This window comes from Aulonocara stuartgranti, assembly GCF_965226115.1.
Source record: "Aulonocara stuartgranti genome assembly, chromosome: 4".
Lineage (NCBI taxonomy): Eukaryota > Metazoa > Chordata > Actinopteri > Cichliformes > Cichlidae > Aulonocara > Aulonocara stuartgranti.
In genome coordinates this window covers 34,016,344-34,030,953 of record NC_138942.1, presented here as the reverse complement: position 1 = coordinate 34,030,953, position 14,610 = coordinate 34,016,344, and the positions used below count along the sequence as shown (strand labels likewise).

General features: G+C 41.9%; 1 protein-coding gene across 1 annotated transcript in view; it reads right to left on the bottom strand.

The window, feature by feature from the left end:
- Nucleotides 1–416: 416 nt before the first annotated feature.
- Nucleotides 417–14,610, bottom strand: part of cpt1a2b (carnitine palmitoyltransferase 1A2b) — a 56,143-nt gene continuing 41,949 nt past the window's right edge. The window contains exons 14-19 of the mRNA XM_082530025.1: nucleotides 11,334–11,498; nucleotides 10,293–10,421; nucleotides 9,622–9,777; nucleotides 7,635–7,748; nucleotides 7,432–7,524; nucleotides 417–2,852 (exon numbers count right to left, since the gene is read on the bottom strand). Coding sequence (XP_082386151.1) covers nucleotides 2,724–2,852; nucleotides 7,432–7,524; nucleotides 7,635–7,748; nucleotides 9,622–9,777; nucleotides 10,293–10,421; nucleotides 11,334–11,498 — 786 coding nt within the window. The 3' untranslated portion in view covers nucleotides 417–2,723. The remainder of the gene's footprint in view (nucleotides 2,853–7,431; nucleotides 7,525–7,634; nucleotides 7,749–9,621; nucleotides 9,778–10,292; nucleotides 10,422–11,333; nucleotides 11,499–14,610) is intronic.

The window sequence follows — 14,610 nt, the reverse complement described above, 5'->3', positions numbered from 1 at the left end:
TAAAATTTGTCTACTTTTACAAACCAATTAATCATTTTAAAATCTGCACTTTGCATTTTCTTGAATCATCCTTGAATATTAAAATTTTGACAATCTGAAGTATTCGTGTGACAAACATGCAATGATGCAATGCAAATAAGAATCACAAAGAAGGCAAATACTTCTTTCACAACAGTGAATTCGCTTCCGTTCTTAACTTCAGATCATCTGTAGCAAATATTTAAATCTTTATTCAGCTGGCATGTGACTTTGAGACACAGACACATAAAGACTCGGCTCTAATTATAGAATTTGACCCAGTCGGAAAACTGGAGCACTTCTGGGCTTCTTGTCCAAAGCAGAGCTGGGACTAAGCAATTTGATAAATTCAACACATAATTATGATAACAATACGACATCAGCTACAGACACGCTGGTGCAGACAGTAAATATTTTATTTTACACAACGCATCAGATCCATCTGTGGAAGGTGATCAGAGTCCACAAATGCATACAATGCAGATTTATATGCATTTTAGAAAGAAAACGATGTACTAAGGGGAAAAAACCCAAAACCCAGCAACCAAAGAAAATCATGAAACAACTCGAGCAGTTACAAAAGTGTTACCAGGTTACACACACACGTCAAGAAAAAAAAAACAAAAACAAACAAGCATCAAACTTGTTTTTACATCAAACACCTCAAAGCATTTAAAACCAAGAAAGAAACAGTTAATAATAACAAAAAGACACGTTACAAGGTTTGCTGCAGGAAGTGTACTAATTGGAGAAAAATGCACTGAAAGAGTTTCACTTTGTGAACATGTTTCTTAAACCTGAATACAGAGAAGAGGCTCTGTGGGAACGATCCACTTTATGTCCCGTGGAAAATTGTAAAATAACAAGTGGGCTGTTAGTACTTCTGTCACTCTGCCCTTAAATGGCAAGCAGCTGGCAGGAACAAATCATGTCTGGCACAAACAGACAACAAATATAACTTTGTATAGTGACATGAATGCAGCGAGACACAGAAACACAGCTGTATCCCCAGCTGTCAACATCTGTAGATCACATGCTGCCATCTTGCCCTTCCCATAACCCCTGTAACAACTGTTACTAAAATACAGAAGTATAGCCACAAATTTATCAAAAGCGACATTCACCTTTTTAATCGCTACGCTAAGCACACGACACAAAGAACATCATTGTTCTGTTCCCTTCTTAAAATGCTGCACTTTTAATAACATCCCTGGATCCCAGACAGAACACAGCCTGAAAGCTCTAACTTGATGTTGTGAGCCATCAGAGACGCCCATTCGGTCATTTCACAGCGTTTTCTCATCACTCTGTCTTGCTTTGCAGTCTGTTTCTGGTGCTCTCAGCACTTCCCCGATAAAGAAAGAACAACAGACGCGAAATCTTCCAGCTGGGCCAAAGACTTCTCATTTAACGTTTGTTCTAGTTACATCACATTTGATCCAAAAGTTCAAAGCCTCTGGTAAATAACTTGTCTCACGTTGTTTACTCAATGCCAGTTAGTGTCTTCTTAAGCTGTGTTTTGGACAGTGTCTGGACAGTTAAAAGGAATATTTGTCTAACTTTTCTTTGCCGTTTTACTCGAGCTTCTTGGACTGGATGGCCTGTGAATGTGAGGAGAGCCAAATCTCAAGCTTGAAATGATAAGAGACTTTTGAAGCTTGTTGTCTGGAGGTCTGAGTTGTAGTTGGCTTTTCCCCCCCTTTCTTTACACTTTTACCACCTTTATCCAAAAGCACATTTACTGATAATACTTGAACTTGAGGAGATCTTTGAATGCAGGACTCTTACTTGCACTACTATGAGCAGTGTTTTGTAAGTATCAACAAGCCTTAGCAGAGCGTGGCTAAGCACCAGCAAGATAAGTGAAGAAAAAGCCCACACGCTAGCAAACAAACTAAAAACAGCATTTTAAAAAAATAAAACGTGACAATCGTTTTAAAATGCGGCTTTGATTCCCGAAGCTTCCCTAAAACTCGCCCACATATAAAGCGATGTGCTTTGTGGCTGAACAGTCGGTTCTCTCTCCGGTTTTAAAAATTAAACTAAATTGTTAATTATTGATTCAGGCTTATGTACTGCTTTTATCTGGAGAGCGAGTGACCAGGTTTACAGAGACTAGACTTTCACTGGAAACCATCACTCCCAGCTGATAAACCAACCTTTTCTGTGTCCACTGACTTTAACAAAGCCCAACATGCACAGTAACCTCCAACATAATGCTGTAATGAATGGTGTCAGTGCGCTCTTCACTTTTAGTGAGATTAAGGGCGTCTTAATGCTGCCGATTATCAGGGACATTCGTCTCACTTTCTCTGCCTCCAAACATTTCCTCCTCGAGCGATGACATCTGCCCCCATTTTTTCCCAACATAAATACATATTTTGCTGATCACAGATTTTCATATACTGACAGAAAACTTTAAAAAGTTGAATTATTAAAGTTCAGAATACAAGAATGTTTGTGTGTTTAGTGCTGATGCACAAGAGGCTTCCGAACGGATGAGGTACGGGAGCGTCGTGGCTTATCTTTTGTCACTGAGTAGGAGGTTTTAAAAAAAGAACAACAACAGTAGTTATGTTAATCTGTTGGCCTGTGAAAGACTGCTGTAAATGTTTGTTTTGTCTAAAGACCGCAGAAGACAAAATATCTGTATCTCTGAAACAAGCTCTCTGTTGTTTGGCTCCGACTTTCCTTCGCTTTTGTTTTTACTGGAGCTTCTTGGACTGTGGCTGGCCTGTGCCTTTGGATGACAAGGAGGTTTTGGGATCAGCTGAGAGAAGAGCCATGATGTCCTGCATAGCCTTACTTATCTGAACTCCAAACCTGTGAGAGTCCTGGGAAGGAAAAAAAGAAAAAAAGTATTGAGAAGTGAAAGGGAAGTGTAGAAAGCAGACAAACGTGTTATTGGGTACATAAATAAAACCACAGAGAAGGAAGAAAGAACATGGACAGAAGTGAGAAGTCAACCCCTCTTTAGAATGAAGAAGGGATATTTAGCAAGTTTCAAAATAAAAAGAACAAAATGTTTATAGACACTGATCTCATACATTAATTTCAATTTCATTTCAAGGGTCCTTGGGTCCCAGCATTCATGTGGCCCCTTCTTAAAAATCACTAAACCCATTTATACAGTCTTGCCACCAAAACACACATTAAAAGCTCGGGGAAAAGGACACAACGTGTGAGGCATCCGAATGTCCCGAATTCCAGTCTGACTGCACAATGAGTGCATTCTGCAAAACCAGAGGCTCATCTGAGGAACATTTCGGCCAGGGACCGGACTGACTAACAAAAAGTATGTCATGTGAAGGCCACATGATGAAAAATTGAATAGGCCTTAAAAGGTGCACATTAGTCTCAACTCCATGAACTAGAGGGCATAACAGACTGCTTTAAAACAGGACTGAGTTCTCGTTCCAAAACCCAAGTACTGTCAGAAAATGCTTAAATTTTTCTTGCATAAAGTGAATCAGACGAATCTCAACATTCTCAGAAAAAACAGGAACAAATGTTGTCATTGCTTTTTCCTGTCAGAGGTTGTGTTTTCAGGTTGTCTTGTCTTTCTGTCTGAGAAGACTCAGTCCAGACATTATGTCCTTTAATCAAAAAGGCTGATTTCCCGATAAGCCCAGGGAAATCAAGGTTTCTCACTGTATCCTCAACCGGCCCTACCGTCACGTTTGCATCATGTAAACTGAGTATTTTAGGGATCCAAACATTTAATACTATTTAATTCTGTTTTATCAAGATTGTGCGCTTATTGTGAAAACTCCCGCAATAAGTTACCACTGTGAGGCTCGGTTCATCGTCGTGTTTTTGCCCCATTCGAAAAATGTTGATGCTTTTTTTTTTTTATTACCAGCAAAACAGAAATATTGTTGATATTTTTTTGACTTTTCAAAGGAAACTTCCCAGGGTTTTATTCTTTTGTGAGTTGGGATTCATTTAAGCTTAGATAAGAGCCTAAGATACATTTTTTTTTGTTCCCAAAACCCCCAAAATTTGAAGGTTTCTTAATTTCAGGTAACCCATTTTGAGCCAGAACTAACATTTAGGTCTGATACGAGTTGTGCCTGTGCTGTGCAAAGGAACCAAGTTTTCTACACTGATGATAAATTACAAAAAAAATAAATAAAATACAGCAACTTAGTGTATATGGAGCTAAACTGATGTCCTTAGTTTGCAGACTGTTCCCCTTTTCTCATCATCAGACACATACTTCACTGGAAATCCGATGCGGTTTTCCTCTGAAAAGGCCTTTCATCTTCTAGACTTTTTTTTGTTGCTGATGACGTCATCAAAGCTTGCTGCACACTTGGAATCAACCCACAGTCACATTAAGTGTGGAAAGATTTGGTATTGAGGCTCAGAATTGCGAGGATCACCAGGTAAAAATCAAATGGCTGTTTTTGGCATTTATTCTGAAATTTAAAAAAAAAAAAAAAAAAAAAAAAGATTTTAGATGAATGTGTGTTGACTATGAAGAGCTGATGATTAAAAAGGAAGTGAAAATGAGCGAAAGCGTACATTCTTCCCTTTCGTGGAACAATGGCCATACCCTGTATATATGACATCATAGCCTGTCTTATGAAATGATTCTGTGAAAATTCAGTGACAACTGTCATTTAAAACCACAAACCCATCCCAAACATGAAAAATCCTCCACCGTTTGTGGTCATGCTGATGTGTGATGTTAACCTTAGTCAAAGTGTTTGTTTACTGTGTAAATACAAGGATGAGAGGTGCACAAGTGTCAAGCTGGCTTCAAGCATGACATTTCAACTACACTGAACAAAAATATAAACGCAACACTTTTGTTTTTGCTCCCATTCCCCATGGGATGGACGTAGAGACCTAAAATTCATTCCAGGTACACAATATAACCATCCCTCCCAAACAGTGGTCACAAATCAGTCCAAATGTGTGGTAGTGGGCACATCTGCTATATTGAGATAATCCATCCCACCTCACAGGTGTGCCACATCAGGATGCAGATCTGACATCATGAGTAGTGCACAGGTGTACCTCAGACTGCCCACAACAAAAGGCCACCCTGGAATGTGCAGTTTTGTCTCACAGCAAAATGCCACAGATGCCACAAGCAATGAGGGAGCGTGCAATTGGCATGCTGACAGCAGGAATGTCAACCAGATCTGTCGCCTGTGCATTGAATGTTCATTCCTCAACCATAAGCCGTCTCCACAAGCGTTTCAGAGAATATGGCAGCACATCCAACCGGCCTCACAACCGCAGACCTCGTGTAACCACACCAGCCCAGGACCTCCACATCCAGCAGGTTCACCTCCAAGATCGTCTGAGACCAGCCACCCAGACAGCTGCTGGAACAATTGGTTTGCACAACCAAACAATTTCTGCACAAACTGTCAGAAACCGTCTCAGGGACGCTCAACTGCATGCCCGTCGTCCTCATCGGGGTCTTGACCTGACTCCAGCTCGTCGCCGTAACAGACTTGTGTGGGCAAATGCTCACATTCGATGGCGTCTGGCACGTTGGAGAGGTGTGCGCTTCACGGATGAATCATGGTTCACATTGTTCAGGGCAGATGGCAGCTGAGAATGTCCCAGTTCTTGCATGGCCAGCATACTCACCGGACATGTCACCCATTGAGCATGTTCGGGATGTGCTTGACCGGCGTATACGACAGCGTGTACCAGTTCCCACGAATATCCAACAACCTCGCACAGCCATTGAAGTGGAGCGGACCAACATTCCACAGGCCACAATTGACAATCTGATAGACTCCATGCGACGATGTGTTGCACTGCATGAGGCAAATGGTGGTCACACCAGATACTGACCGGTTCTGGGTCCCCAGACCCCCAATAGCGCAAAAAACTGCACATTCCAGGGTGGCCTTTTGTTGTGGGCAGTCTGAGGTACACCTGTGCACTACTCATGATGTCAGATCAGCATCCTGATGTGGCACACCTGTGAGGTGGGATGGATTATCTCAATATGGCAGATGTGCCCACTACCACACATTTGGACTGATTTGTGACCACTGTTTGGGAGGGATGGTTATATTGTGTATCTGGAATGAATTTTAGGTCTCTACGTCCATCCCATGGGGAATGGGAGCAGTAACAAAGGTGTTGCGTTTATATTTTTGTTCAGTGTATTTAAAGGATTGGAAGTCTGAAGGAGGCCATGTTTTTAAAAGTTGGATTTGGTTTTGGCACCATTTAGAGCAGCGGTCCCCAACCCCCGGGCCACGGACCGGCCCGTGAGTTGTTTGGCACCGGGCCGCTAGAGTTGAGGCTCGGGTGTGAAATTTATGGTTTTCATCATTAACTCAGTTTCCCTGGGTCTTTTCCTGTGTTGTAGTTTTTATTTTGAAAGAAATATTTATGCGTTACCATGGTGACCAGAAGAGCATCAAAGGGCAGACAGGAGGACGTCACTCTCACTGTTGTTGGCGCATTTCATTTTATTAGCAGCTTGACAGTGCTAATAAAGTTACTCAATCACACAGTTTTGGTCTTGGTCATATAATTTTATTTTGTTGTATCTGCGACACCTTAAAGGCCAGGCCATGAAAATATTGTCTGACATTAAACCGGTCCGTGGTGCAAAAAAGGTTGGGCACCGCTGACTTTGTGAGAACCAACTTCTAACTTGTACTGTAGGGACTTATCCAAAGGTCCATCTGAGCCAAGGAAAACTAAAAACTAGTCAGCATAAAACCAACACTTTAGGATTGACAGAGCCAAGATAAACATCCTGGCTTTTTGGGTCTGTATGCTGGGTTCACACAGTAAAACATCTTGTTTACAAATGTGTTACATGGGGTGGGACTACAGCTCAGGAGGTAGAGCAGGTCATCTACTGACTGGAAGGTTGGATCCAAGGGAGGAAATACTTCCAATTTAGTGAAGCACCTAACAGGCCAACACCCAGATCTGTTCAAAAAATTCAAGTTAAGCATGTTTCAGTTCAGAGTATGTTGTCCTGAAATGCACATCTCCATTGGGTTTAAGAAAGCTGACACTGCCATTGAGAAGTCAACAAAAATTTCTGCAATGGCTAACACCAAATGCTAATGCTATGCTACCATAAAAGCACTATAACACCAACAGGATACCATGGCAACCATCTTAACATTTCAGCTTGTGTCTTGTCATCAAAGCATGTTGTCAACATTTTAAATAAATGAGCAGCCACCGTGTCAATGTTTTAAAACGACTTAAACTTAAAGTTTAAATATGTTGTTATCAAGAATTCTACTGGTATTGGACACTGGAATACCAGTACTACCATTCTGGGATTTGCGATCTTCTCTTTCCAAGACTGTGCCAAGTTTAAAAGGCTTGAGAATATTGTCTGGTGTAAATGTGATTTCCTACAACAGTGTGTGATGTCTCTGAACTCCAAGACACGGAGACGTTACTTACAGTCTGACTGCAGGAGTATTTGGAAGACACGTGGAAGTTGACCATATCTTCACCCACGATGATGTATGAAACTCCATAACCATCGTCAGCGACCTGACATGACAGTGAAGACACGAGGTTTCGCGTTAACGCCTCACATACCACCCACCACAAATACATTATCTAGTCTCCTTGTCTTAAAAGATGTAAATGTGCCCACTCACAGGTCCAAAGCCCCCACCAAGCGAGATGAAATCTGGGTGGTTCTTCAGGTCGAACAGATTCATCTGCTGAACTGGAGTCTGACTGGTGGAGAGACGCCAAGGCTCAGACAGAACCTTTAATGAGGGATTGAGTGAGAAAAACATGGGGTGAAGCAGAAGCAGACGTGACCAGCTAGAAGACACCAAATTACACAAAACCTAATTATGATCTTTTGAGTGTCGCTGTGGTTAGCACTGTCGCTGCGGAGCACGAAGGTCCTGAGTTCAATTCCACCATCAGGCCGGGGCCTTTCTGTGTGAGTGCTGAAGATATGCGTAGCCTATTTGAGAGTTTAGAAATGTGTTGGAAGGTAGAATTATTGTAGAGACGCTGCCCTCGATGTAATAAAGGCCTGAGTGTGTCACGAATTTAGGAGTAGATTTCTAGGAGCCCCCCCCCCCCAGTTTGAACTGAAAGTGAGACAAAGAGAAGTGAATGTTGAGTGGAAATTCCCAGGGGATACCTGGGTGGGAGTCTCAGTGTTTGCAGTTTGTTAACTCTGTTTTGTATGTGCTTTAAAGGAATTTGGTGGGTGAGGACATTACTTTTATGACCCCCAGGAAGTCACAGACATAGACACACACATCCACACTCACGTGTGCACACACATACACACAGGTACGCGCATACATTCACTCACATAGACATACGGGTACGCGCGCACACAGGCACTCACGTGCTCGTGCACATAGACAGTGTTACACTGTCGGCTCAAAAGCCGCAACATAAAAAAGGAGATGAATACCAGAGTGTTAGTGAGAAGAGGCTTTATCTTAAAATGGCATAGCAGGTTGGCTCAAATGGCTGGTACCACCGAGGCAAAGACTAGTGAGCTCTCTGGGAAGCTTGCCTCAGGTGTGCTTTTATCCACACCTGACTAGGTGTGGTCAATTAGCACCAGCTGAACACACTGAGCAGATTAGAGGCGGCAGAGGGACGTAACAACAGACACAGTTTGCAGCACACCGTGGGGGTTTTATGATGGGGTCGCTCCTACAAAACTGTGTTTCACAGACAAAGGAGTGAAGATTTTGCAGAGGGACGGCCTGGCAAGTCTTCCCTTCTAGAAGATTGCATGCTTAAATGAAGATGAATAAAGATGAATAAAGTTTTTGTGAAAATGACTACTGAGTCCGGTGCCGTCTCTGGATGCCCGAGGAATAAAAGAACCGAGGTGAATGGTTGTCTGTCGCTATGTGTTAGCCCTGCAAAATGTCCAGGGTGTACCCTGCCCCTCACCCTGTGGTAGCTGGAATAGGCTGCAGCCTGGATGGAAGGACAGCTTTGCATTCTTGACTGATTATATACATCGACTCTTTATTGGATCAATATGGATTGCACAAAGGGAGCCAATAGTCATGTATTCATAATATGTTAGATATGCATCTTTAAAGCAGCTGATCAATGACACACTCCATTTTGTTGTTGCGCTCTTAATTGTTTTATGGTTTGTATTAATAAAACTGAGACAGTGTTAAATTTCTACATTTATGATATAAGCTCTCCAATCCATCAATAAGACTGTAGGGTCACCGGAAATCCTTTTTCTCTTTACTCAAAGCATGCTGTGTGCAGTATAACTGGAAACTAGAGCCTGAGGACATAACGTCATCAGGACAGTGTTCTGATCTGAAAGCTACATCCACACTTGGGCATATATGAGAGCGTTCACTGGCTTTCACTTTCTTCTGTCCACCTGACATCAGAGTCTTTGGTGTTTGTGTCTTGGTGCAAGTTTGTTTTGTCCAACAAGAATGCTGCTAAAGAAGTGCACGTCCATTTAAATCAATGCAATCTGTTTACATATGAAGACAGTCACGACTTTTCAAAGAGCTGAAACTCATTCGCGTTGGTCCCGTTTAACCTGTTTGGACTTTTAAACCAAACAGTGTATGAATATCAGTACATCTAAATGTAGCCATCCTCTGGAAAAGAGCCAAGGCTTACTTCTTTGAGGAAAGGCGACTCCACTCCCAAGTATTTGGAGACTACGTAAAGGCAGAAGAGATGTCTGTCGATTCCTGCTCCAGTCATAGCCATCCGATAAAGGTTCTGGTGCCTCTCAGAAGCCAGTTGGAAAAGGCGTCTGCATTCCTCCTCTGTCTGTCAAAGCAAACAAACTTCTGTCACGACCAGTCCTGTCCGTACTTAGTAGCACTTATGAACTTACTGCTGTGCTATGTGGGTGGATGTGTACACATGTTGCTCCTGCTGGACGATTTAACACATAATGACCAACAGTTTGATCCACACAGCTTACCAGCTGGATTTCTGTAGACCCACTCCAAGTGTTAAAAGGTGTGTGTGTGTGTAATTGCTGGTGAATACAGTGTAGTGCCCTGCAGTGTGTGTTCTACATACACTGCAGGGCACATTAACTTTCATGTTCACTGCTGCATGCAGAGAGGCGCTATGAACGGTATCCTTTCTGCCATTACCCAACTTGTTGACCTTAGGCCTACGGCTGAGGAACTTGAGCAATATTCCAATGTAGTTCTCACTGGTTCACTCAGCTAAGTTTGGACAGGCACCTTGAACACTGGCACTCTGCATTCGTTTTTATTTTTTCAACTTTAAGCTTAAAAAAATGAATAACAAGTATTTTAGTACTTCGGTACCTCTCCACTCTCCAGAGCTGTGATGAAAGCACAGCTCTCGTTGGAGCAGGAGCGCACAGTCTCTGTCCGGCCCTCCCTGAACAGACGGGTCATCGATGCCTCGTAAGTCAGACAAAAGCCACCACGATCCTGGAAGCAGAAAAGTGAAAGCAGGTGGGGAGAAGTGGTTTGAAGCACTAAAAGCCAAACTGGACATGCTAGCTGATATGTGTGTGCGCTACAGATCTGTTCTGAATGGAGGATTTTTCCACTTTGATAATACAAAAAGAATATTGTGTTTCAATTGAAGAGGGAAAAAAGGGGGCAAAGCTTCCTTTGAAGGCTGGGAGATAACTACTCCAGGGATCAGGAAAGTCAATTTTGATGAAAGTCTACTATTATAAAGAAAATGGTTATTAAGGAGTTACACAGGACTTAAGGAATGAAAAAATCTCCACCTGATAAGCAGATTCACTAACACCATCAACACAAATATCCATCCTTAATGACAGGTCGTCTCATGGGAACACAGGAAGATTGAAAAGTTGCACAAACTGAATACAGGCCTGCAGTTGTGTTTTCTTGGCTTGTAAAGCCAGAGATTAACAAAACAATTCATATACAGGGTGTGTCGAAAAGAATAATCTGATTTCAGAAGGCAAGATATTTTAAAATATGTATTGTAGGGAGCTGTCTGCTCAGTATGTTATTTGTACAAGCTGAGATGTTGTTGCGTTCTTTGAGTATTGTACATAATAACTGTAAATTAAATAATGGTATATTACTGATAAACAACTGTATTTGTGGAGTTTCTAAATCCAAACGGTGTGCAGGATGCCCACCGTCCTTATTTATTTTTGGTTGATGTTTTTGTTTAATGTTTTACTCCAGTACTGCTACCGGGACTGAATGAATACATCAGTTGTCTTGCGATAGTATTTAAAGGAACAAAATGTCTGTGTGTGCTCGCCACTTCTTTATTTAACTCTAATCCAGTAGGACTGTTAAAGATTCAGCTGCAGGCTCGGTTTGGAAACTGAGAAGTCTTTCACTGTGTGGTACCCTGTAGTATGCCAGTTGTAAGCTGATCTGGATGAAGGCGTCTGGGCTGACTCGGCATTTCTTGATTCGTCCTTTGCCAAACTCTCTGAATGGAAACACATGACAGTCGACATCATCTGCCAGCGCCTGTGCAACAGCTAGAGAGCTGCTGACCTGAGCCTGAACCTGAAACACAGAGAATCACACTGCAAAATTAGCATTGCGTGTAGAGCAGGGCGATATGGCCAAAAATATTTATCACGATATATATTTGAAAATTTGCGATAACGATATAACTGAAGATATAATTGATGCGAGACAAAATACAACTCCACAACATTACTAGCGCAAAAAGACAACCTTCCATTTATTTTCACTTAAACAAGAAGCTGGTTTTTATGTACATTAAAGCTTTATAAAAATGTAACAGTGCAAATGCAAATTCCTTGCTGAACGTTTAACCCAAAGGCATTTCCAGTAGAAATGGGCTGACATATCCTGAGCATAACCATGTATAATATCCACTGAAGTTAAAAAGAGGTGCTTTGCAACATTAAACTGCAGTGTGCAGTACGTATTTTTCGGACCATAAGGTGCACGGGATTATAAGGCACATTAAGCAAAACAAAGCAGTCAGATAAATCAAACTTTATTAAACTCATTCTTCTTGCTTCCTCCACTTCTGTACCATTGATTCATTAATGTTGAATTCTCTGGCAGCTGCTCTATTCCCATGTTGTTGCAGTATATTAATGACTAACCTGGTATTGTGGATGGATTATCTCAGTTGTTCTCCTGACTGAAGTTTGGTCCGTTTACAGCATCCTGCCATGCGATTGCATTTGTCTCTAACCATGAAGAACCTTCACGTTAACTTTTATAAGTGGAAAAGTGTTAGTGTTGGTCCTCCAGCTTCACTGTTTATGTTATGCTAACATAGCTGTGTCGCTAGCGATCACGTAGCACATCATTATATACCAGCTAGCCCAACTTCAGTAACCCTACAAACGTCACTGCTGTTTAGTTTCCTGTCTTCATTTATGTTGGAAGTGATAGCAGAGCTGTACGTTTGATTTTTTTCAGAAATCTCTCAGTCAGAACATGCTATATCATGCTTAGGTAACTAGCGAAACTAGCGAGCTAACTTCCGCTAGCTTCCTGCTAACTTCTAACTCCGTTAAATGTAATAACTTTTGTTTTCATGGATGCCTGGAAGTTAAACTTCATAGTTACACCTGGTAAAGCAGCAATGCTGATCGTTTTATTAAAGATGAAAGAATTTAGACAGTTTTCAACTCTCAGTGATGCTGCAGTGTTGTTTGACCTGAAACATACGGAGTTTAGGACCCAGATTACTCCCAGATTTAAGAGCATCTTAGTCCGACAAATACGACAATAACAACGGCCGCTTGCATGTTCTGCAAAAAAATGTGCTTTGTTGTGTATCTGACGGACAAACACCAAACCAGTTCCACATCATGGAAGTTGCACCATTTTTACAAACCAATTCTGGTTCCTCAACAATCGGCCATGTGCGTATGAAAACAAAGGCACTGCGCATGCGCATTTTACTCCCATTCTATCGCGATATTTCATTTTCCTATCGTTGCCTAACATTATACCGGTATTACCGTGAACGGTATAATATGGCCCAGCCCTAATTGCGTGACAAGATTTTGAGTGAAAGTCAAAAAGCCCCAGATGTTGTCGTGCAAATCAGTTTACAGCTGCCATACAAGGCAACGCACACATTTGAGCAAAAACCCAGTACAGTCTGGTTTCTTACCAATTCTGTATAGAAAATTTTTTCTCTAGATTACAGTGGTGAAAAGACAACAGCAGATAAAGGTGGAAGCAGTTTTGTGTTTTGTCCATTTCTAGTGAAAGCTAAAGACTGAAGGAGTGAGCAGAGGTCAAACAGAGCCTGTATCCATAACTGTACAAAATGAACAATTCCAAAATTGTTAAGATATTATGAGATATGTCTGAAAGTTCTCAGTCATCCCGGTCATCGTAGACTTCTGTTTGAAAGAGGCACTTACTCTCTTTCCTCCACTTCTGCCAATGTGCACAAACCTGGACTTCCTTTTATGAGGCCACATATAACATCTGTTATTCCAAAATGTGGGCCTGTTGAAATCGGTGCTGATTTTTTTTCAGTGGTTTACCAAAAATTAATACAATACAGTCACAGAAAGAAAAATAACAGTACTTTGTCAGTTTCAGCCTTGTTTAAGATTAGTGTGACAGATTGAGATGTACAGTGATATCTGCAGAGTCTTTGACATCAGTTGGTCCAATGTTAACTTCCATCTTTGTCAAAGGAGCTTGCAAAGAAAAGCGTCTGGACTTCTTTAAGTTGCTTGAAGACGTTTCACCTCTCATCCGAGAAGCTTCTTCAGTTCTAAGGTCAAATGGTGGAGAGTCCCAGATATAAACCTAGTGGGAGTATCCCCCCACAGAGGGACAAAAGGACCCCCTGATGATCCTCTAATCGCCTGAGCCAAGGTGGGAAACTGGGCGTGGGTCCCAATCAGCCAGAGTTTCGGGTGTGTTCATTGTGAAACCTGGCCCCACCTTATCATGCGAATTCCTGAGGTCAGATGGCCCAGGATGTGAGTGGGCATTAAGGCGTCTGGGAAGGGATCTCAAAACTGGATTATAGATGGCAGAGAGTTGGTGTCGTAAACCCCGCCTCTGTTCAAAGATGGTCGCTCACAGTGGACATAGACATCTTTGTACATTTTCTTCTGTAGATGAATTACAAGACAAAGCAACGCCTACTTGACTCCACAGTGTGCCGAGGTCACTCCACTGTAGCTACAGTCCTATTCCTGTCCTCACCGGATGAATTTATATTCCTATTCAGGTGGAACGTGGGTACTAGCTCACAGTGTGAGATGCTCGAGAATATACTCCGGTGTCCCGTTATATTATAGATAGCAAGGAGTTTATTAAACTTCACCGAAACAATCTTCAAACTTCATTATTTTTAGTTAGCACATACCTTAAACACTTAAAGCTGTAAGCTAATGATATATAAGAGCAGATGCTGCTGGTGCAATAAGCTGTACGTTTTACGTCCAATGGATGATGATCTGATTAGTCGACTAATCGCAAATATAATCGGTGACTAGTCGACTATCAAAATAATGGTTTGTGGCAGCCCTACAGCCCACACCTACAAACAGTCAGACTCCAACCTCCACCATGGCCAAGACCAGAGAGCTGTCTAAGGACACCAGGGATAAGATTGTACACCTGCACAAGCCTATCTCAAACAGGCAGGAGTTTGGTG